General features: G+C 47.3%; 1 protein-coding gene across 5 annotated transcripts in view; it reads right to left on the bottom strand.

Annotated features, from left to right (window-relative positions):
- Positions 1-973: 973 nt before the first annotated feature.
- Positions 974-22,243, bottom strand: part of GAB3 (GRB2 associated binding protein 3) — a 54,786-nt gene continuing 33,516 nt past the window's right edge. For 3 of the 5 annotated variants that reach the window (XM_052673506.1, XM_052673507.1, XM_052673504.1), the window contains exons 2-10: positions 20,156-20,459; positions 14,970-15,186; positions 13,629-14,098; positions 11,136-11,191; positions 9,815-10,070; positions 8,845-8,926; positions 7,502-7,604; positions 6,170-6,283; positions 974-5,343 (exon numbers count right to left, since the gene is read on the bottom strand). In XM_052673506.1, coding sequence (XP_052529466.1) covers positions 5,227-5,343; positions 6,170-6,283; positions 7,502-7,604; positions 8,845-8,926; positions 9,815-10,070; positions 11,136-11,191; positions 13,629-14,098; positions 14,970-15,186; positions 20,156-20,459 — 1,719 coding nt within the window. In that variant the 3' untranslated portion in view covers positions 974-5,226. The remainder of the gene's footprint in view (positions 5,344-6,169; positions 6,284-7,501; positions 7,605-8,844; positions 8,927-9,814; positions 10,071-11,135; positions 11,192-13,628; positions 14,099-14,969; positions 15,187-20,155; positions 20,460-22,243) is intronic. The other 2 variants (XM_052673505.1, XM_052673508.1) reach the window with 2 other exon arrangements.

Here is a 22,243-nt window from a genome sequence, read left to right as displayed (position 1 = left end):
AGTCCATCGGGGCTTGCCCAGCACTCTTAAGGAAGTAGTTTGTAGCCTGAAAGAATGCTCCCTCAGATTTCATCTCTTTCAGAAATTAAATTCCATGCTCAAGAACTTGCAGCAAAGTTTTTATGCAAGGGAGCACCTCAAGGCTCCTCTTCTAGAGGCTTTCTCTCTTGGTCTCTCTTAGCCTGCACAAGTGTCAGTGCTCCTTGTGAACGTGCGCCTGGAAATCCCACGCCAGGACAGTGAGGTCTCCCCATGCTCTGTGATGCCCAGGTGGGGAGAGGAGGGAAGCGAAGAAATAAGAGCAGCAATGGCAACAGCAACCATCTCTAGATTGCAGCACAGCCACGGGCACTCCCAGGAGCTCAGCTCTTGGGCAAAGCATGAAGTATGTTTGAATGCAATCCAAAATGCAACAACAACAAACATATGCAAGGAAAACATTTGCATTTATCACGAAAAAAAGTGATTTAACAGGCTGCATTAACCTATAAAACTCTTGGCAGAGCAAGGGCAGTGCAGGAGTGCAGACGGAGCTGAGTCCCTGGCAGGCAGCTCATAAGGAACGCTGGAAGCGCTGCTGCCACCACCCCAGGTACTGCAGTCACTGTGTAACAGCCAGCTCCCTCTGTGCTGGCTGCCCAAAGCAGCCAGGAGAGGAGCTCCATGTGCTGTTTGATGGAGAAATACAGATCTTAAGAGCCATCAAAAACCAGCCTGTTACTTGGTGGCAGAAGGCTACGGCTCCACGGACCCTGCGGCATTCTGCTGCTGGTGCTGGCCTTGGGTTGGTCTCTTCCTCACCAAATGCACTTTGTAAAATCACCAAAGTAGTTTGCAGAGAGGCATGAGAAACCGAAGAGCATCCTCATTATATCCAAACAAGTCACAGCTTAATAAGGGACTGAAAATGGAAAATGAAATGAAAAATGAGGTAAGTTTCCTGTTGTTTATCAAAATAATTTAAGATCACAGCTACATTTTATATTAATTTATTAGAAAAAAGAATACACGGTTGAATGTGCAAATATATACAACAAATATCACAACAAAACATCAGGAAGGGAGAGCTCCTCCCCTCTGTCAATGGCTTTCCCCCTGGCAACAGTGATGACTGCTTAATGCTTCCCCACAGATTTACAGACACAAAAAAAGTGTAATGCTCCATTTGCACGAGATGTAAGTTTTATTTGAACAAAAAATATTCTGGCTTTGAAACGACAAAAGTCTGCTATTTTGGTGGTTTTCTTTTTTTTTAACCTGAGCAATTTTTCCGGAACAGGGGAACAAAAGGAAGGCATTGCCCTGTGCTTCATTCTCATCACAGCATCTGATGGTCTTTGAATTACTAAACCACTGAATCACATAAAGTTAATGCAACTCCCAAACCCACACCTGTGGTGCAATCAGTGGGATGGAGGAGCGCGGGCTCTGCCCTTGGCAAAGGGAGCTGGTGGGAACCACCTGGCTCAATTCAATGGCTGTAAGCATTCTCAGGTGAAGTGTTCCTATCCGACAATAAGGTACTTAATGCCATCTCCTGCAGTAAGGAGTTATACATGTAAAACACAGTTCAGTCCGAAAAACGAAGAGTCCTGGATCCTGCTACGCTCTTTGCTCATTGCGTGATCAGTGAATGACTGAAGAACTGCTGTATTAATTCCCAATTGAGTAAAGGCCTTGGGAATGAGTGCAACTCCCAATAAGCACTCCTGCTGTCTTCAGGAAAGAAGTTCAGAGCAGATTAACTCTTTATGATCTGCAGGATTTATTTCAGGCAGGTGTTTTTGTGCCCCTGGCCATAGGCAATGACACCGCTCAGCTTGCTGTCCTCCTTGTCATGCCATCAGCTGCATCAGCAAGCTCCATGGAGCAACACAGCTGAGTAAACCGAGCCCCCTCTGCCTGCTTAATGCTCCTCTCCACTTTGAATGAGAACCCCCAGGGATGCTGGAGAAGGCACTATAGGTCCTGAGCTGGGCAATGCTGGGTCCCCAGGGGACAGGAGCTTCACAAGGGGCTGCCGGCTTCCCATGCTCATCAAGGTGCAGAGCCTCCCTCTGCACCAGCTCCCCTGATACCCTCCAAGAAATACAGACAAATAACAAAACAATAGCCCTACAGCAAACAGAAGATGCTACAAGGAGTGTGCCTGGTCTCCTGCCTGTATTGCATTTTCAGACACGACACGTCAAAGGCTGATTCAGTTCCCAGGTGCTTTTACAGTTTTTCTTTTGCCTTTGGCCAAGGAGCAGAATGAACCAAGCATTGGCTCCTTTTCCCTCCAGCATCTCCCCTCCTGCCAGCAGGATGCAGGGATGCAGCCAGCAGCCACCAAGTCCATCACCGACAGACCACAGCAGGGCTGCTGCTTCATTTTAGACTGTCCCCAGTGATGGCGGTGACTGCAGAAGACTTGGCTTTTGTCATCTTCATGCCATTCTCCTTTTCTTTGCCCTCTTTGGATTACTGCAGAATTTGACTACATGGGAGAAGAAAAAAAAAGCCTTTGGGGAGGACTGTTCTGCTTTTAAACTTCTTCTGCCATTTTTTTTTAATTCTCCTGTTTAGTATATTGTACTTGCACAAGAATGCATCTCATGGGCTCTGGAGCAGTCGGACCTTAAATAACAAGCCTGAACATAACCCCAAACTTAACTCTGAGTTTAAAAGTGTAAGTTAGAAACCAGTAAGCTGTATCTGATGGGGACAAGACAGCTCTGGGAGCAGAAAGGAGACATGCAGAAGTTTAAGGGGGGACTGACTGAAGGACAGCCACATCCAAACTGAACTTCTATGTCTTTTTAAGAAAACTGAACCAGAAGAACTTGCTCTTTCTGACTGACCCAGTAGACAAGTTTTGTCCAAGTTTAAACAGTTTTACAACAAACCACGATAACAAACGTGTCAGTTGTCCTCAACAGCTTGGTATTTTTCTACTTTCGAAGATTTTCTGACAGCATGAAAAGAAATGCTCCAGTAGAACATGAGCTGATTTGCACGCTACTGCAGTCTGAATCAGAGGCTAGCATGCCATTGCTTCACAATTTGGGCTCTGCAGAAGCTTAGCATAATTGATCTTGTCCTTTACAGATGCCTTCTGTACTTCACAAGGCTCCTCAGTGTGACGATCCCCTACCACAATACACACCTCATCTGAGTGTTAACTCTGTACTGCAGTATACCTTGCAAGCTCTCAGTGACATTTTATCATTTGTATGCTTTATGACAGCAGTTTGTGTGAGCAGAAAGGCCAAAGTCCTTGTGAGCATGGCCCTGTGAGCTGCGCTTTCTTGCATCCCCCGGAGGTGTGGATCCCCACAGTCCGGTTCCCCTCTCCCACAGCCCCATTTGGGACATGGCTGTCCAGCACTTGCCTGCATTGGGTTTAGTTTAGGACCAAAAAAAAAAAGAGGGTTCAGAAACTAAATTTCACTCCAGATCTTATGCTGAAAAGCCTGGATTCTTTATGAAACTTTTCTGGACATCAACTTTCATTTTAGTGCTTTGGGAGGGGAGAAGAGGGAACATCCTGGAGCACAAATCCAATTTTCTAAGCATCTCTAACCCAGGACAATTTCTGCCTATGAGACCAGCTGCCCACTTTGCCCCAGGGTCAGTAGAGGTGCTGGCAAATCTCACTGCAGGGTGTTACCCAGGTACCCAACTCTGCATTTGATCTAAGTAAACAGCAAGACTTGCTAGCACTTCAGCTGTCTTGAGGTAGGAGGAAAGCAGCATTTCTGCTTTTGAGGCAGCCCCTTCCTGTAGGACATGCAACTCAGCCCACCTGGTGAGCCCAGGGGTGGAGGGAGAGCAGTAAGGAGGGACCTTCAGTGCCAGCGATGTCTGCAGTGATGTTTCCATGGCCACTGCTTGGTCACTCAGCATTTTGAGCAGGTCTGACGATAACGCGGTACAACAGGCACACGAGGGGGCCGGTGACTTGGCTTTGTCAAAGAAATCTTCCATGCTGGCAGGATCAGGCATCTATGGCCAGTGGAACTTACCTGCATGAGCAAAGATCAAATCCGGTGTGGGTCACTGCACTGCAAACTGCCAGTTCTGCAGTGGCTATATGCCATCTTAAAATAGACTGCAGCCAAGCTTTTTCAGTTAAATATGTCAAACTATACACATACATGATCCTGAGATAGTGTCCCTAACAAGACCCAAGGTAGATAAGCTTCCTGAACCCAGAGGTCCTCATGCCGTGCTGTTGTTTCCTAGCAGGCCTGCTAGCCCCTCACAGACCAAGCTGCATTTCTTAATTTTCCATTTTTTGGGGTGAGTGATGAAACAATCAGTTTGACAATTGCTACCAGCAATTCCAATTGCATTTCTTCTGCAGTTTGAATGAAAGCATTCTTGATCCTTTGCCAGGCCTCCCAAGACTTGCAGAAACAGGCTCACAGCTTCCCTTTCTATTTTTCAGCCAGCTGAGAGCTGCGTGTCAGCAGTCTCCTGCTAGAGGAGCAGCTGTGCTGTGCTGAGGACGCTCCTCAAGACACGAAGAAAACATCAGTAGTAATCAGAGCGAGAGGTGACAAGAATAAGCCACAGCAGAGAGAAACTTAACACGATGGTCATCAACCAGAGGGTCAATGCCCACATGTCCCAGACCCATCAGTACATAGTCTTGTTTTGAGCTTCTGACAGCTCAGAGTCAGAGCTTTTAAACACAGGGGAAAAATATGTTCCAAAATTCTCTTTGCTTGAGTGCTGTACATTTTAAAAGTTCTTTTTACTGTTTCAGTATTTTAGCCCTTAGTTGATTAGTCATCAATATCTGTCAGATGCTTGCTGCCACAGGCAGCCTGAGCACCCACAGTGTTTGTAAGGAATATAAAAAAATAGCTTTAGCAACTAGGAATGATACAACAGAGGGAAAAGACAAGACCAACTAGATTAATGCAACTTGTAGTGGATTTGTTAACATTAAGTGTCTGACTTGTCCCAAAGTTATGCCAGAAATGGTACCATGTAGCTTACCAGTAAGGGCAGTAACAAGAGTAATGCATTACTTCAATCAGTGAAGCACTCACTCATTTAACATACTATTTCCAAATGAAATCAAAGACTTCTGGTAAAAATGCCACTCCTCCAGAGACTGCAAGCATCTTGCAGCTTCTTCACTCTCTCTGCCTTTGAACTCTGTGATAGCTGCTTCATTGACATCATGGTTCCAGTGCAAACAAACCACCTCCTCCGGATCCAAATCTTCTTCCTTTAAACTTTTGATTGCCTCTCATCTGTCCATTCCTGCTTAGTGTTCTGTAAAGCCTGAGTCTTCTGTTCATCTACCTGGACATAGTCCACTCTCTGCTCCTCAGAAAGAAATGGTTTCTGTGAGAGACAAGGGAAAAAAATATTACATTCATTTCAGGGCGAGATGTTAGTGAAACCTGGCTCGATTTTCTGCTATCCCTTATTCTCTGTTTGCCTCACTTCACCCTGAAGCTCGCAGTGACATCAGCTGACAAAAGCGTTGCGTTGCAGCCTGCCTGAGCGACAGTCAACCATCCACCACCCTAATGCTCAGCCCAGATGTGAGTGAGGAAAATGGCTGTCCGGGCTATTTTCATGCAGATTACCATCCTCATCAAGCCAGCAGTCCTGCTGCTGGGATAACCTGCCTGCACTCTAACCAGAGGGATGGTTTTCATTTAAAAAGGCTTCGGTGGGCTAAGTCTTTTGCCTCCAGCAGTGCTAGTTGACAGGGAAAATGGTCTATGGGACACAAAACTTCCTAAACACACAGTGTTCTTTGGTTGCAGTGGTACCTGCTCATCACCTGGGCAGGCTGTAAGCTCTCTGGAACAAGGACTGCATTTTCTCAGCATTGCTAAAGAAATTATAATGTTTTCAGAGATGCAAGAGTAGGATGCACATTTTGCTGTGTTATGAGAGATGGTACAGTTTTACCTGGTGAATATATCATAGGCTGTAAAGTTGTTACTGCAAAGAGATTTGGGGGAAAACTAGCAGGAGAGGGTTTGTGGAGACACAGTGAAAATGGGAGAGCATGCAGAGATCCTGCAAGCACCAAACAAACCTGCCCACAAGCCCTCACTGCTGCACATCCCTAGGGCACCTGGCAGGCTCTGGATCCTGTTTTCCTCCCAGTAGATACAGAGTGAGGAGGTTTGGGGTTCTTCGCAGGGACTCATACCTTCTGTACAGGGGATGGGGAAGCAGAATTAAAATCCAATGCTAAGTAATCAAGGTTAGATTTCCTTGTCCATGGAAAAGCACCACTGTATGGAGATGTAGCCTGTCTGTGCTCCTGTCAGGAAAGAAGAGAAACTTTTAATGCTCATAAAATACGATCCCAGGAGGAAGCAGGACAACCTTGGAAGCAGGGACTCTCTCGACAGCACAAAGAAGGACAGCCAGCACCCACAGGGCAGTCTGTGCCAAAGGTGCATCTGGTGACTAACTGAAGGGTACTGCTGATTAGCTGTCACATGCCATGAGGGAATGGAGAGTGCCTTTTCCTCCTGGTAATTATAGCAAAGCAAGCAAATCGTGCTGAATTTCATTCTGATTTAGACAGTATTCTCAGGAGGGAGCTCAGCTTCTCACCCCAAGACCCTGGAAGGTTCAGGTTTGCAGGGGTGCCATCTGAACCATCGTGGGGGTAACTCTTCCAAATCTAGCAACTGCGAGCGTCAGGGAATGAACAGACGATCGCCATCACGTGGAGAGTTCTAACTGACTGGAAAAATCAAAAGGGGAGCAGTTACACCTGGAACTTTCGAGCAGGTTATGATCTAGTGAGGATGTGGGTTAAAATTTGAGATGACTGTTTAAGTCTTCTGTGGTCAGTTTTGCAATGTATTTGAAGAGCCTTTGCTGTCGGGCTTTAGCTCTGGAGCCAAATGTGTAAACAGTGGCTCAGAATGAGGGATTTGAGATGAATTTCTACCCAAAACTCAAAGGAAACTGAGGTTCTGGTCTTTTGCAAGATATGGCTAGAGAGTGAATGAAGAAAAGGAAGCCACAAAGCCAGATGTTCTTCTCTCGTGGGATGGGAAGTGGGGTTAGTGCCACCAGCCAAAGCAGAAGCAATAGGAGACTGCAATGGGCATTCTGTTTCTGCACAATATTTGGTGTGTTTCTTTAGGAAGTGCGCTAACGGCTTTCTGTCATTTCCTTGGAGATTTTGCAGGGCACACTTTTGAAAGGCGAAAAGATTTAATTTGCCTTTGCCTTAGTGAGTTCTCATGTAAATATGGCTGATCCCTGTGATCTCTTGGAACTGCTCAGCAACATTCGTGGGCAAACAGCTGAGTTCTGCAGAGCAGAAGAAGGGCTCCCCTTATCTCTCTGTAAATTGGTCCCACTGTCTTTGGTTTAAAACCGTTTCATCATTTTTGTTAAAACAGAAGGCAAAGGACAAACCTCCTCAACATTTTTTTCTTAGAAAACAAACTTCTACATTCTCCATCAGTGTGACAGCACAGAATAAAGCAAAGGATGGCTGTGTGAAAATGAAGATTACCATATGAATGTAACTTTCTTCCTCTTCTCCGGAAACTGAATTGGCAAATATTCTTGCTGAATTAATACCGTCTCTTTCTGGTGAGATAAAGCTCATTCGATTGCTATGAAGAAAAACACAGGAGAGGTTAAGGAAGCATCTTACAGATGCTCTGAAATGAAGCCAAAGCCTGACACAGTCCATATGGTGAATAAACTCACACTAACGCTGCAGCCTTTATGGAAAGGATGTCCAAAAATATTCCTTAGTTCAGGAAAAAGTGTTATAATCTTGTAAGTGTCTTGGTTGATTTCATTTTATTTTTTAATGAATGTTTACCATCTCTGCTACGACAGAAAGCATAAAATATTGTAGCCATCCTCCATCAAGGGGCACAAACAGAGAACGTTCGTTTGGATAACAAGTGCCAGTGGGGCAGTTTGTTGTGCGGCTACCCGCTTCTTGGAGATTAACACAAATTAATTAGCTACTGGAGGGGAATGCAGAGGGACTTGGCTGGCTCTGAGCACCATGTAAACACATGCTGTCTGTGTGTAGAGATGGCTGCAACTCAGCCCTTGTTCAGGGAAATCTCTTCACTAACATTGCTGTCAGAGGTATATCATGAGTGAATTACTGCAGGCTGGCACAATGGGGTTAGTTACTAGGGAGCTGGATGGCTACTTCGTGCAGCATGAACAGTGCAATTCCTTCTGCTTTATTAGTTCTGGATATAGTCCTTTTTTAGTTTTGTTAATGCGAAACATGCAAACTCCCTCTGAGCTCATTATCCTCCAGGACTCTGCACTGTGTCAGCACTCATCAACTGTGGCACTCTGGCAGGAATGCTGGGAAGGGAGGCTACTGGTTCTCCCTCAGACAGACTGTGGCAGGCAGCTGAGGGGTTACCAGCTTTCAAGGGTTGTGCTGGGGATTGGGATTGGTAGGCCAGGCTTTCCCCCAGGCATCTCGCCCTGACTTCCCCAGCTCATGAATTCCCTGAAGTTGAAGTTTAGCCATCACAACAAGCACTTCAGAGCACAGGTTAGCTCTGGTCTTTTCAAAAGGAACCTTCAAAAGTCAATGAGTTTTGAGCAAACACTAATCTGGCAAGATACCCAACCCACATCCCTCCTGGCAGCACCGCATGATGCTCAGCTCACTGGAGCTACCTGGCTTGACAGGGAGCATCGACTTTTAGAGACAGCAAAAGCCTGGGGGATGTTGGAAGGAACCCTGTGAAATTCTGGTTTGTGGACTTCGCCCGGAAACTGTATCTCAAGGAATGTGATCAGTTATTTTTAATTCCATTGCACAGTGTTAATGCTTGAAAGATTGGAGCAATGGGTTTCACGTTGACTTACTAAGGCACAGTCCACATCCTGGTCACAGCAGCATGCTCTCGGATTGTGGAGAGGTTTCTCAAGTCCAAAGGAGGTGGCCGTGCTACGAAGAGATACAAAAGGAGCTACATTTGCAAGAGCAAGACTCACAAAAAGCATGGGTTGATTAGGAAAATGCAAAGTTTTAATAACACTAAGAAACTAACAGAGTATTTCACAAAACTTAATTGATAGAAATCAGTAACAGGTGACTGCTTCAGTCAGTGCAGGAAAGCAAAGTCCCTCATTAGTCCAAAACCAACAGAATAAATACAACAGGCATCAGGAAAACAAATGCCCTACAAGACCCCTGTCCATGCCTCAACAAGGAGAACCCAGTTCACCTTCAGGTCAAGGCTCTGGGCTCTCTTCTAAACCCAAAGGTGCTACATGTGGAGAGGACGACACCTCACACTAGGGTACCTTTTCCACCCAGTTCTCAAAACCCTCTAAGAAAGAAGCTGAGCTTGCTCTGCTTTCTGGCAGCACTCTAAATTTCTCTCCCTGCTTCATGTAGCATTTCTTCAACAAATTTCTGAGCAACTCTGGATCTGTAGCCCAAAGTGCTTAAATACAAACTTGGATTCAGCAATTTCTTCTCTGCAGAGCTAAATTTTGTCCCCAGTATATCCTCTGAAAATGCAACTCAAATTTCGGAAGAGCCATGAGAAGCACAAAGGAAACTTTAAGGAAGATTTAACCAAAAGTCCACATCAGGTGTGGGGATTTGTGTGCTTGGCTGTCCTGCTCCTCAGGGGCAGGGCAGCTGGTGAGGCAGAAGTTTAGCCTCCTGTCTCCCAAACTACACCCACGTGGCCATTTGCAGAGTTGATCCACACTCCTGCATATACTAACACAAATGAAATGTACCAGGGCCACTCCCAGAGGAGGCCTCCTGTGTCCCTTCTATCAGGGCACTTGCCTAGTGGCTGCTCTTTAAGTCTGGCCTTACATTTCCTGCGAGGCTTGAGGTCTCGGTTCACTGGGGGCGGCTCCAGGTCGGAGGGCAGCTCAGGTAAGGGGCTGGTGACTTTTTCAGTGTTGACTACAGGGAAGGTGAAGGTTGCCGAGCTGGGGCTCATGGGGATGTAGCCATCAGGGGAGCAGTCGGAGCCGGGTGCCGAGGGAGAGGTGCTGGGGCGCATGGGCACATAGTTGTCTTCTGCTCCATCCACAGCCGTCGAGTAGAGCGGGGAGAAGGGGCAGGGCTTCAGTGGTGAGGGAGGAAAGGAGAGAGAAATGCTGGTGAACAAACAGCTTGCTCTGAGCAAACCGAGAGGTCTTGGCGAGACCTCAGCAAGAAGTGTGAGCTGGAAGGACAGGAGAAACACACATGTTCAGATGCTCATGCCAGAAGTGGAGCTCGTGTCACAGCTGAGCTCAGCCACTCACTGCTGGAAAGTAAGAGCAAATTTACGGGTAACTTCAGTAGGTTCAATACTTTGACTTCAGCAAGGCTGCATTTGCCTTTTCCAGCAGCAATTCTGTCCTATGACATGCAGGAGGCCCTTTTATATGAAAACATTCAAAAGGAGAACACCTGATCAACTAGATTTTTGCAAATGTAGGAGCTAAGAGAGCAAAGGCACAGACATACAAGTTATTTCTGACAGCTGGGAACAAACGCTAGAGATTCATTTCATGCAGGCTGGTGCTGGCTGAGCATTGAGGAGAGAGGATCATCAACGCTGCAAGCTTTCAAAGGGAGGTAGGCATCAGCTGCACACCACCAGGGCTTGCAGATGAGCAGCAAAGGAACTCCCACTCAGAAAACAGTGTTCAGTGCCAAGCAGAAGGCTGGCTGCATGATGCCTGATGGTGCTACACGTAACCCACGTCTGTCAAAAGCTCAGGCAGGACCTTTGGGCTTGCAGAGTTCTGAATCACAGGGGCTTTGAGGCAGAGACTTCCCTATGTCCTGAGAAGAGATGTTCCTTGGGATCAGGAAATGATAGGCTTCTTTAGACCTCTTTTTTTTTCAAGAGAGAAGCAGTTTTCTCAGGTGCTTGTGGTCAACAGGTTCATTCTAGAGTTACTGCTGTCCTTCACAGCAGACCTGCCTTTGTCTGCCTTAAAAGCAGGTTCTCCATGTTGTGACCTTCCCCTCTCCTTGGCCTCAAAGAAGTGACACAGAAATTGTCAAAGGCCAAGGGCTTCCTCCATTTTCTAGATTGCTGAGCACAGGAGAGAAGTGACTGTCTATCAGGATATGAAATGACTCACCTCTGGAAGTCTGTCATGCACCTGTGTTTAAATTTATGCAGACTACTTACCAAATTCAAGCTAAGTCTCTTGTCCCGACTTCTTAAAGAACTGCCTTCCATGTCTGCTGCAAGGAAAAAAAGTGATTAAAAATATGGCAAGCCAGAGCAACCTCATGGAGCTCATTCCAGAATAAAGCGTATGGCTTTGAAATAACCACGGCTACACAGAGATTGCAGAACTCCTGCTATTTACCCTAAACAAGGAAATTCAATGATATGTAGGAGCAGGACTAACTTGGTAATGTTTCAAGAACAATTACAGCTGCTTTAAGCATGATGAAACCAAGGAAATTACTCACATGTAATTCTGCTGTAAATGACCTTCCCATAGACACAAGCAGTTTGCTGGGCAGAAAGACTGGTGTGCAGAGCAAGCAACCAAGCAGACCAATGCTTAAACCCAACACCTGCTCTAGTCCCTCTATTGCCCATCTATCATATAACACCCATAGTAACTGGACTGGATGGAAGATTATTTTGTTATTGTTCAGAAAGCCACTTAGGTGCCTAGGGCATGAGGTGCCAGGAAGCATGTGTTGTACTGAAGCTGTGTGAACAAACATAATACAGGGGAGAAATTATCTCTGCCACCCAGAAATGTTGATGTGATGCACGTGCCTTGTGCTGGTGGAGGACAAACAGCCAGAGAGAAGGCTGCTGGTCACAGTGTCCCTTGCCTGGATTGTCTTAGTGTAGGTCAACGTCATTTTTTAAGGAAAAGGTGCAAAAGAATGTTGTTCAGTGTGTAGAATGTATAGTGGAGGGAAATGCTGGGAGGTTTCTTCTCTGTGTGGTGAGATTTCACTCTAAAAAATGGAAGACTGTTACACTTTGTTTTCAAGGACAGAAAATAGAAACAGAGAGATTTGGAGGAAACAGAAGTGCTGTCACTCCTACCTACCACGTGTATTTGAATATATACACATATACGTGCACACACAGGCATGTATAATTCTACCTATGCATACATCTATCATCCTATTCTGGAAAATGATTTTCTTTGCAGAAAACTGTTTTTCTGTGCTCTACAGACTCCCTGGGCAGCAGCATCATGAGCCTGCACCCTTCCCTGCCTAGGAGACATCAATGCTGCACTGCAGTGTGGCGTGGGACAATGCCAATGGTGGCAGAAATGCTAAGCAGGAAGGTTAGTGTGGGCACAGGTGGATTTGGATCAGCAGACACTGACTGTATTTAGTTATTTTGGCAAAAAGGCATTCAGGCACCAGCAGGTGCCACAACATAGGTGCTCTGCCTGCACATGCTGCCTTTGTAACAGGTTGACTAACAGCAGCTCAGTATTTACAGGTTACCAAAGGCAAAAAAATGAACTAAACTGCAGGAGCCCATAAGGAGCAGCTGCTTTCTCCCTATTTCTTTCTCAGATCTTTCTCTGTGAAGCACATTTTATTTCGGAATTTAACCTTTCAAATACTTTCAGCTGCATTCAGGAGAAGAAAAAAAAAAAATAGCAGCACTTATTAATTCATTGCTGCCCCCTGTCAGGCAGAGATAACCTTGCAGCATGGTAGCAGAGCATGACATTTGGGCACTTAATCCTCTTAACAGCATTTTGGCATAAATCGTGATGGAGAAACGTTAACCATCTCAAGCATGCTGCTGGTGTCAGAGCAGTGTATGCGTGGAAGCAGAAGAAATGTTTCTCAGAGAGCAAGCAGACGTAACAGATAATGAAGAACAGCATTTCCACTGATGGGTGTTTCTGCAAAAACCTTCCAAGAATTGTTTGTGCATTGATAAACAGCCTGGGGCAGAGGTGTCCTTGCTCTAGTGCTTGAGCTTCAAGGGCAAGATCTAACAGCCCCAGACACTGAGTGTGCTGGACTAGATGATCCTAGTGGTCTTTTCCAAACTTAATGACTCGATGATTCCTACAGGGGGCTGGAGGACACTTATCCATAAAGCCCTGCATTTTCTTTGTCATCCAAAAAAACGTGTCATTCCAAAATAAGTGATGCTTTCCAGCTGGGTATTTCAGCTGCTCTTCTTTGTTCTGTGGCTCCACAGAATAAAACTCTCATATACTGTGTGTGCTGGACTTTGACATCTGTACGTTCCGGGTTATTTTGAAATGTTATTTTGAAATGACTGTATTTTAAGAACAAGTGGAAATGCACCTCACCAGGAACCTGAGCTTGCTTTGCAGCAGTCTAGCTCTGCAGTAAGTTTTCAGGTTAGCCAGAAAGCAATGCAAGGACAGAGGGGATTTGCTGAAGGACACAATTACCCTGGTTCAGTCAGGATTACATCCCACCCCCAGCATCTCCCTGGCTTCCTGTTCTTTAAGCATGTGGAAAGACTGCTGCTTTTACTGAGAGGACTCTGAGCAGCACAGCCACAAAGACATTTCTCCTGTACAAGCCCACATTTTGACCTTCAGAGGCAGAGAGGGACAAGAACTGAATACATTGGTAGATAGGTCAGAACACTGCTTGCAAACTGGTTTGGAGCAAACCCTTTGGGATGCAGTTTTGCACTCACCTTTCCAGTTCCTCATGTTGTCTAGGCTGGACAGGGAGATTCTCCTGGGCACCAGTGCCACTGGAGCACGGCAGGTCCCCGCGTGGCCATTCTGTAGCACCCCACCACCTGCCTCATCCCCTCGCCTGTCCGAGAAGTGGGTGGGCTTGGGGGGCCGTGGCGGGGGTGTGTTGGAGAGCACGTCCAGCTGGCTCACGCCATAGGGCAGCGTGCTTTGGCTCTGCTCCATTGGAAAGGTTGGTGTCAGCGGTGTCCCCAGCAGTGGAGAGGAGGACAAGTCGCTGGCTGTCCCACTCATGTCCGTGCTCCTGGGCACCACACCAGGGTTTGCCAGCGGGGCCCCATCCTGGTGCATGGTGCCGGATGGCTGCACGAGGTACAAGGAGGGCTGGGACTGCAGAGAGTCGATGAAAACATCATCTGATGAGGTCTGCTCCAGCGATCTGTCTGAGTTGGACCAGCTGTCACACCTGCGTGGGGTACAGAGCAGGACCGGCATTGCCTTTTCTCCTTGTAACTGGATGAATGCATGTGTGGGGACTTGGGGGTGCAATCCACTGGGAGCAGCTCCATGGGCTGCTTTTCACTCCCAGTTGGAAAATGCCCACTGATCCCTTAATGCTGTTTGCTTTCTGCTTGAGCTTGGCCCAGCGCATGCCCCATTTTTGCCTCCCAGCAAAATGCATGTCTGTCAGCCCAGGGCTTCAATCCCCTGCATCAGCAGTGAAGAGACCAAGCCCTCAGTGTCCACAAGAAGCATTCATGCCACCACTTCTCAAGTTTTAATCTTTATGCTGCAGAATCCACTAAATACCTATATCTACAAAGTCTGGTTCCCAGGCAAGAGGAGAAGCAGCTCCCAGAGCAAGACAACTGTCGTGTTTCAGGAACCCAAGTTAAAAACCAGAGGAACTTTCAGAGAAGGAAGGGGAGGAGCGAGAGCACTGTTCTGCTGAGACTTCACCATTTCTTTCCTCCTGAGTGATACTGCATGACAAAAAGCACAGTTTGAGCCAAAATCTGTCCCTTCCCTACAGCCATGGTATGTATGCCTCCTGAGCTGGGGCATGGGGTGCTTTGTGGAGCATCCTGGGCAGCAGCAGGCAGAAAGAGCACTTGGAGGAAGATTGCATGGGCCAAGACCAACAGATGATGCTTGACTGCTCACCTTCATTATAAAAAGACCTTGTAAACTGGATTAGGCTGATGGCCCCCTGTTGGTCTCAAAAGCCTCCCTGGAGCTGCAGGACTCAGGGACCAGTTTGCCCCCTGTTATTACCTATAGTATCGCTGGGTAGGCAGTGGTGGCTGCAACCTGACATGTGCACAGACCCCAGTTACCTGGTGTGGCTGAGCTTGCCCGACTCGCAGTTGGAGAGGAAGAGGTAGTCGGGGAGGAAGACCGACTCCGACTCACTAGGGGTCTCCTCTGCAGCAGAAGCATCGGTGGCAGTGTGGTCAACCGAGAAGGAGGGATCGGCGATGCGGGATGTGTGGGTGGAGGCAGCTGGTGAAGGCTGGGGGGACGAGGTTGTGTGGGACAGGCTTTCCACTGAACCTGCAAGGGGAAACAGCAGCAGGGTTTGGTGAGTGGCAGCAGGGTGAGGTGATAACTGATGGCAGGGAGCATGCCTCTGTGGGCCAGGTCCTGCACTGCACTGCAAAATGTGAGATACTCAGCAGGGCAACCCAGCCCTCAGCACAGCGAGAGCCTGCATCCTCCTCTAAGCCAAAAGAAGCAGGAGAAAGTGGTGTTTTGCCTTTAAAGTGGGGAGGGAGTCATCTTTTTTCTTCCCCATCAGCTCTGACTTGCTGCTGCTTCCCCCTGTGTACTTGGAGGTATGGCATAGCAGCGAACCCCAGGTTACAAAGCACCAATGCACATGCTTAAATTCAAGCTTCCTGAACAAAGCATTTGCATAATATTAGACAGGTGTTCACAGCAATGTGACTTCAGCAGCCCTCTTTGCCCCAGTGATCACCTGAAAGACACAGGGATCAAGAGTTTTCATGCTTGTGGAGCAGGGCTGACAGCTGAAGCCTTCCCAGCTGAAAAATAACTTTTCTCTTTTTCATTCTGCTGGCTCAGGCAGTAACTCAGATTGCAGATACTGGACTTAGAGCTGTCTTGCAAGCTGAGTGTGATCAAATATGCATCAGGCTAATTCCATAGAGACCTCAGCAAAGCATGTTCATGTCACCTTCTGACCAGTATTTAAAAAAATTAAAAAACCCACAATGTACAAGAAAAATTAATGACATTCTGGATTATTAACATAGAGAGTGAACAGGCCTGAGCTCCATCTGGTACTTGCAGAGTTTAGCCTCAGATTATCCCATCAGGAAAGGCTGCGGGCTGCACAACACATGGCAGATCTGCACCATCCCCATCCCTCCCGCTTGCTGTGTGGCTGCTCTTTTCTGGCCTTCAGGGGCTTGGAAACCCACAGCCAGCTCCTAACAGATCGTTCCCTTCCCTGCCAGCTCTGCTGGTAACCGAACCAGTGTGCATTAAAGTTGTGCTGTGACAGCAGTTGGGGAGAATAAATTATGCATGCCCATTTTCTAGAGAGCAGGCAAAGAATTGGTTTGGTGCCTGTCTCCCTCTTTGCCACTGTGACAGAAGATGGCTTCATCTGCCAAAATAGCTGTTTTGGTGGGTAATAGCCCCAAATTTTCTGCCTTGCATTGACAAAGATGCTGCAAAGGATGCTCTGTCCATCAATACAGGGCCACTGCTTGAAATAGCAGGAGGGAAAAGCTTTGTTTCAGGCTGCAGCCCCAAAATGATCATTGAGCAATGGCAGCATGAGGACACAGTGAAAGTGGGGGGGTCCCTGTGCGCAGCATCCCCCACACCAGGCTGCATGGAAGTGGAAACGCAGCAATGGCTGACATGAAAGAGCAGCCTTGAGGAGCACTGGGAGGGATTTCCTCCTACAGAGGAGGCCTGGGAGGAGCAGTCACACTTCCCCTTGACTCCACTCAAGAGCCAGGCACTGCCCTGCTTGTTTTGTACGGAGTAGAGGGGGGAAATAAAGCAGTGACCTTAAGGGGAAAGCATTTCTGAGAGGAGAGTGTGATCCTTTTGGGAACAGAGCTTCTGGTTTCCCATGCTGCCAACACGCTGCCTTGGCTGGCTGAGATGTGCCCAGAGTGGCTGCAGCAAGGCACTAGTGAGTCAAACTAGCCCCCTGTCCTGGCAAGGTTGAAAAGAAGCAAAGAAACCGTTAGAGAGCAGCAGGAAGGGAGAAGGTCTCAGCTATGTGCAAATATGGGTGCAAGCAACAGTGACCAGAACCACAGAGAGGTGAGAGAGCAGTGGATTGGATGGAGTACCAGAAATGCTACTATCCAAGCACCAGCATCCCAGGGGGACACAGGGTAAACAATTGCTTCAGGGGATGCTGCTGACTGGACATCAGGCCCCAGTGTGGTCCTGGCTGCTGTCAGAGAAGGCAGAGCAACTGGAGATGAGTAGGGATCATAAGGAACTGCACAGGGAAGGAGGCAAGGCATTCACATGGGCTGTAGAGCAATACCTGAAGCCCATGGAAGAAATGAAGAGGAAATCCAAGACAAAATGTCCTTCTTGGGCTTAGGAGCTGCCTGCCAAGGTGTGGCCCTGGGGAACACTTTATGCACAGCTGTAGTCTTTAAAGAATGGCTTCCTAATGATCATGAGATGAAAACCAACTTTCTCCCATCAGAAGCTGCTACACTGCGTTGCATCCACCACTTTCAGTATGCGTATGAGATGTCAGGTAGCCATGGAATTCCCTGGCCACCTCATCTCATCCCAAACCATGAAGTGGGGGCTCCCCCTCCTGCAGTGCCTCCCAGAGATGGTGCCAGCCTCACATCGCATCCCGCAATGCTGTGGGGTGAGGGCGGCTGCTGGCCTGGGTGCCTGCTGCCTGCCCAGGTGCTTCCTGACAGCTGCTGGAGCTCATGCTTCCTCTCCACCGGCTCATGTTGACTAAAAGATTTTCCTGACATGGCCAGCAGAGGTTCTGATAGCTTTGGTCTGGGTCTGGCTGCTTAAATGCCAAACCAGAGGCCACTGGTGAAGAAGGCCTGATGGAGTCCAGCTTCCCTGCTGCTGGAAGGATTGAGAACTGGGTGGTGTTTGGGACTGAGTCACTGCCCACACCCTGCTGCACTCTGTGCATTAAGCAGAGAAAGCATTAGGTTTGGGATTGGCCTCAGAGTCAGCCTCAGAGCAGATTTTGAGAAAGATTGAGAGGATTGAGAGTGATTGATTTCATATTATAATACTGGCTTTGATAGTCATTTTAATACACTGAACAGCTTATTAAAATTTCCTGCAATGCATGCGTTTTTGATGATTCATTTTAGGGACTGTTATTTTTTGTAACAGTAGCATGCATGTTAAAAAAGTATATGGCATTTAATAGAGCTTTTCTCTTCTCATGCTACTTTTTAAGGGTAATTTGTTTGAACCTACAGCCTCTTGGGGGATTTAGGTGCTCCCCCCCCCCAAAAAAAAAGGAGCAATTATCTTTTTGAGATGTACTGTGCAGCCTGTGGAACTATGCAGACTTAAATCAGAGGGCAGGAATAGGATCTGAACGTGCCCTGTGGCCTGACTCGAACACACCCCAGACCCAACCACATCAACAGGAACTGCAGGATAAATCAGCTGTTTGCCATTAGAGATACAGAGGTCATGCCTGGAAGCTTTGTTTGCACTGTCTGTGATGCAGGCTGCAGGTTCAGATGCCATACTTTATAATGACCCAAGCAAATGCTCTGCACTGTGGGGGATATTTGCCTTGAGGAACAGAGCAGAAAGCAAGGATGCCAGCTTTCCAGCCTGCCACAGCAAAGGCTGTCACTTTTGGTCCATCAACACCTACACTGGTGGTCTTCGTTTGGAGAGAAATAATACTGTGTGATATTGCCAGTACTGCCCACGTGCAGCCATTGTGCAGGGAATGTTGTGCTCTACCAGAATAACAACAAAGTTTTCCAGCAAAAATACATCTATTCCAGATACAGTCTTAGCTCCCCTGCCACAGATCCTATCTCCCTGTGCATATCCTCAGTACTGTGCCAGAAGTCTGAATGCACATTTGAGATGAAGAAATACATTTGTTTTCTTTATTTTGCATGAGAAGACTTGACATCATTTCAGACTAATTGGTAAAAATTATAACCCACATAATACTGCAGCAAAAGCAGCAACACAAGAGCTACACCTGAGTTTCAACAAGGGCAGATGAGTAGGAAGTGGATTCTTTACCGGCCCCTGGTTACCCACAAGCTTGGAAGGACCATTGACTGCTATCACAAAAGGCAACCAGCTCAAATTTGCAAGTTCTAATGGCACAAAAAGATTTCCTAGAGGTCTCTGAGATTAATGCAAAGACATCAGTTTTTAACAGGAACACTGCAGAGCTCTTCCCACTCCCATTTCCCCTCAGAATGAACTACTGAAAAAGTTATTAAAGAAGGCTAGCAACTGTAACAGGTTAAAACAAAACATCTAATTACCTTTTGCTTCCTCTTGCTACCAGGTAGCGATATGTCCAAGTAGCAATTGCCATCACCAGGATTAACACATGGATTAGGGCAGGACAGTCTGCTCAGTCACACTGTGACACCCCTGAACATATTGCTGCCCTTTGAGTTATCTTGGATGGGGCCAGGTCTCTCCATCACCGCCCTTTTTGCTCTTCTGCTAGCTTTTGTCACGGCAAAGGACTTTATTCTGACTCACTTCCTACAAAGCTCTCAAATTGCTGCTCTATCTGCCCCTTGGAAATGTCAAGGGAAAGACAGATTGTTGTTATCTGAGCCCAGTTTTCTCGTTTGAAAGGCAGGTTAATGATGACACAGGTCCCGGCTTTAATTACTGGCTAGATCCATCTTGGAGTGGTTAACTCCTGGAAGCTGTCCAAGAAACTCACCCTCCTGCCTACACACAGGCACAGGGCCTGGCAGAACAGGCCGGCTTCGTGCTGCACGGAAGGACCATCTCTTCAGTCTAGGCATGTTCTCCCAGCGCTCTTCTGTCCTCTGCCTTTGCTTTATTTTTCTTCTCATTAATAGGCAAAGATAAATCAATGACAAAAATACTGAGCTATGTATACATACACCCAAATCTGTGCACTTTCCACATCCAACAAAGCCTGAGAAAATACAAGTTTTGCAGGACACTTTCCAGGAACAGGTGTCTTGCATTAAGCCAAACTAAATAAATATGGGACGTGTAATGAAATAAACGGCCCCAGAAGATAACAGTCAGCTTTTCACATAAACAGTACCTTTTCTTATTAAAGGCCTGATGTTTATTCTAGCAGAAATTGCTTCATCGATGTGAGACCAAGTGGCCAGCTATTATTTCCACCCAGCAGAAGCCAGTCCCCTGATAATCTTCAAATCAGGCTCTAGCATCACCTCAGAGCTGCTCCACGGTCTACATTTCCTTTTGCCCCAAGCAATGCTATGGAAGAGCCCAAACCCACGGCAGCCTGCAGCCCCCAAGACAAGCATGGTCCTACCTGTGCCATCTTCTAAATGCCCGAAGTTGCAGATCTGGCTGATGTTGCGCACCCAGATTTGCATCTCCTCCTCAGTTTTGGCCACCAGGTAGAAGGTGCGGTAGGTGGTTCTCACGATGAAGACAAAGTTGTTCTGGAACTCCTTCTTGATGAAGTTGGGCCCCGAGTGCTTGAGCACCTCGCACTCATTGAGGTCGATGATGCGGATGGGCTTCTTGGCGTGGCTGTTCCTGTAGTACTCCAGCACGTCTGGGTTCCCGCTCATGCGCCCTCTGCGCAGCACGAACCAGCGCTTCCGCCAGGCCTGCGGGCAGCACAGACAGGGCCCCGTTAGCGTAGCACAGCAATCGCACGCACGCCTGCTTTTCTCTCAGGTTTTACGAGTGTTTCACTAAGCTGGCTGAAGTGTGACTTCCATCCAAAGCGCTTACTATCAGCTGGTGCTTGCGGTAGGAGGCAGAGGGCTGTCAGCTGGGAGGCCATGAGGAACAAGGCTTCTCCCTCCTCTCCCCCTCGGCCTGCCAGCATGGCGCAGCTCCTCTGATGCTTCACCTGCCTTTAGCTGCCGTGGGTGAACCAGGAAAAGATAATGCATTTCCCTCTGTGAAATGAAAATATCTGGGCCCACCCTGCATGCTGTAGCACATAAGCTAACACCTGGCAACAAGGATCTCCTGCCCAAAGTGAGGCCTGCAGGTGACCTGCTGGTTTCCAGGGGCAGTAAAAACCTGTTAATGAGCTGTCAGCTACATCTGGAAGCCCAGCACTAACCTTATGGGAGCTGTAGTGCTTGAAGTTAAACAAGAACCTCCCAAACAGTGTAGAACAACATCTGCTTACACAGATGCTGCTTCCAGTGACTCTTAACCTGAACCAAGCCCTGTCAGCACCAGCGCCTCCTTAGCTGCTATGGCTGAAGGTATGGATCCTGTACAGGCTTAAATGAAGCTCTGGGAGGACAAAGATGCTGCATCACTTCATTAAGCCACATGCACGTTTCTAGGAACAAAACAACATTCCCCACTTTTACAGCAGCTGTTTTAGCTCATCAGCACTGTAAGTGTCCCTCTGTTGATTAGAGCTGTCACCAACACGCTTACTTCAAGCGCCAGACGGAATCCACCCCGAGCTCAGCTCTGCAGAGGAAAGCTGAAACAAGGTGCTGGCGCTTGCCCCTCATCCAACTCCACACAAATGGCACTGGGGCTCCTGGCTGCATGGGGTGAAGGGGCTCACATGCCGTTCAGGTGCGCAGGCACCATACAGCATACAGCTGGCTGCTCTAATCGCTGCAGCAGTTACGAGTTCTACAAGGAATCATCTGAACAACCAGGACCACCTCCCTGCCTGAGTGCTATTCACGTTCTCACTGCAAAGCGATTCATCACAACGCAGACCTGGGCAACAGCTTGGGTTCAAATTCACGCTTGTTTTTCAGAGTGACCATTTTTAAACTGTCAGATCCAACCATCTGGCCCCGATGCAAAACAGCTCGTTTCAGGATGTTTTCACTAACATGTACAAGTTCTTTCTGGGACACTCAGGGATCAGCACTACACATTTCACCTGCAGTTCCTGTGGATACACCGATGATGAAAACAATCAACAAAAAATAGCCATTAGTCAAGAAAAAGTGGTTGTTTTTTTTCCTCTACTCGAGAGGCTTTCTTGCAGGGCAAAGCTTTTCAGTGTTTTCATACTCACACAATATTTTATCTATAAATATATCTACTCAGCTTGGCAGTTCTTTAATCTATTTTGAAAGCAAAGGACAAATCAAAAACATCACCCAGGAACCAGAGGCTGCAGTATTTAGAGTTCTTGCAAGGCTGAATGAGTGTGCAGCAGCCTAGGGAAAGGAGTGGCTCTCAAAGGGGAGGTTGTATTGGAACAGACACAAAGCAGAATTGAAGTGCAAAGTATTGAACAAAGCAAATTTATGACCTGACCAGGTTTGAAAGAGATTTAGTCTCTGCTGGAATTAGCTGGAGGTAACATCAGATTACTGATAATTACCCAAGTTGCCCAAGATATTGTGTGGGAGCCAAGAAAAAAAAAACGTTCCCCCACCCAAAAATAAAAGAAATG

Source organism: Tympanuchus pallidicinctus, unplaced genomic scaffold (genome assembly GCF_026119805.1).
Source record: "Tympanuchus pallidicinctus isolate F22 unplaced genomic scaffold, pur_lepc_1.0 scaffold13, whole genome shotgun sequence".
Taxonomy (NCBI): Eukaryota; Metazoa; Chordata; class Aves; order Galliformes; family Phasianidae; genus Tympanuchus; species Tympanuchus pallidicinctus.
Note: the sequence above shows the minus strand (reverse complement) of the source record. Positions and strands in the feature narration are given on the sequence as shown.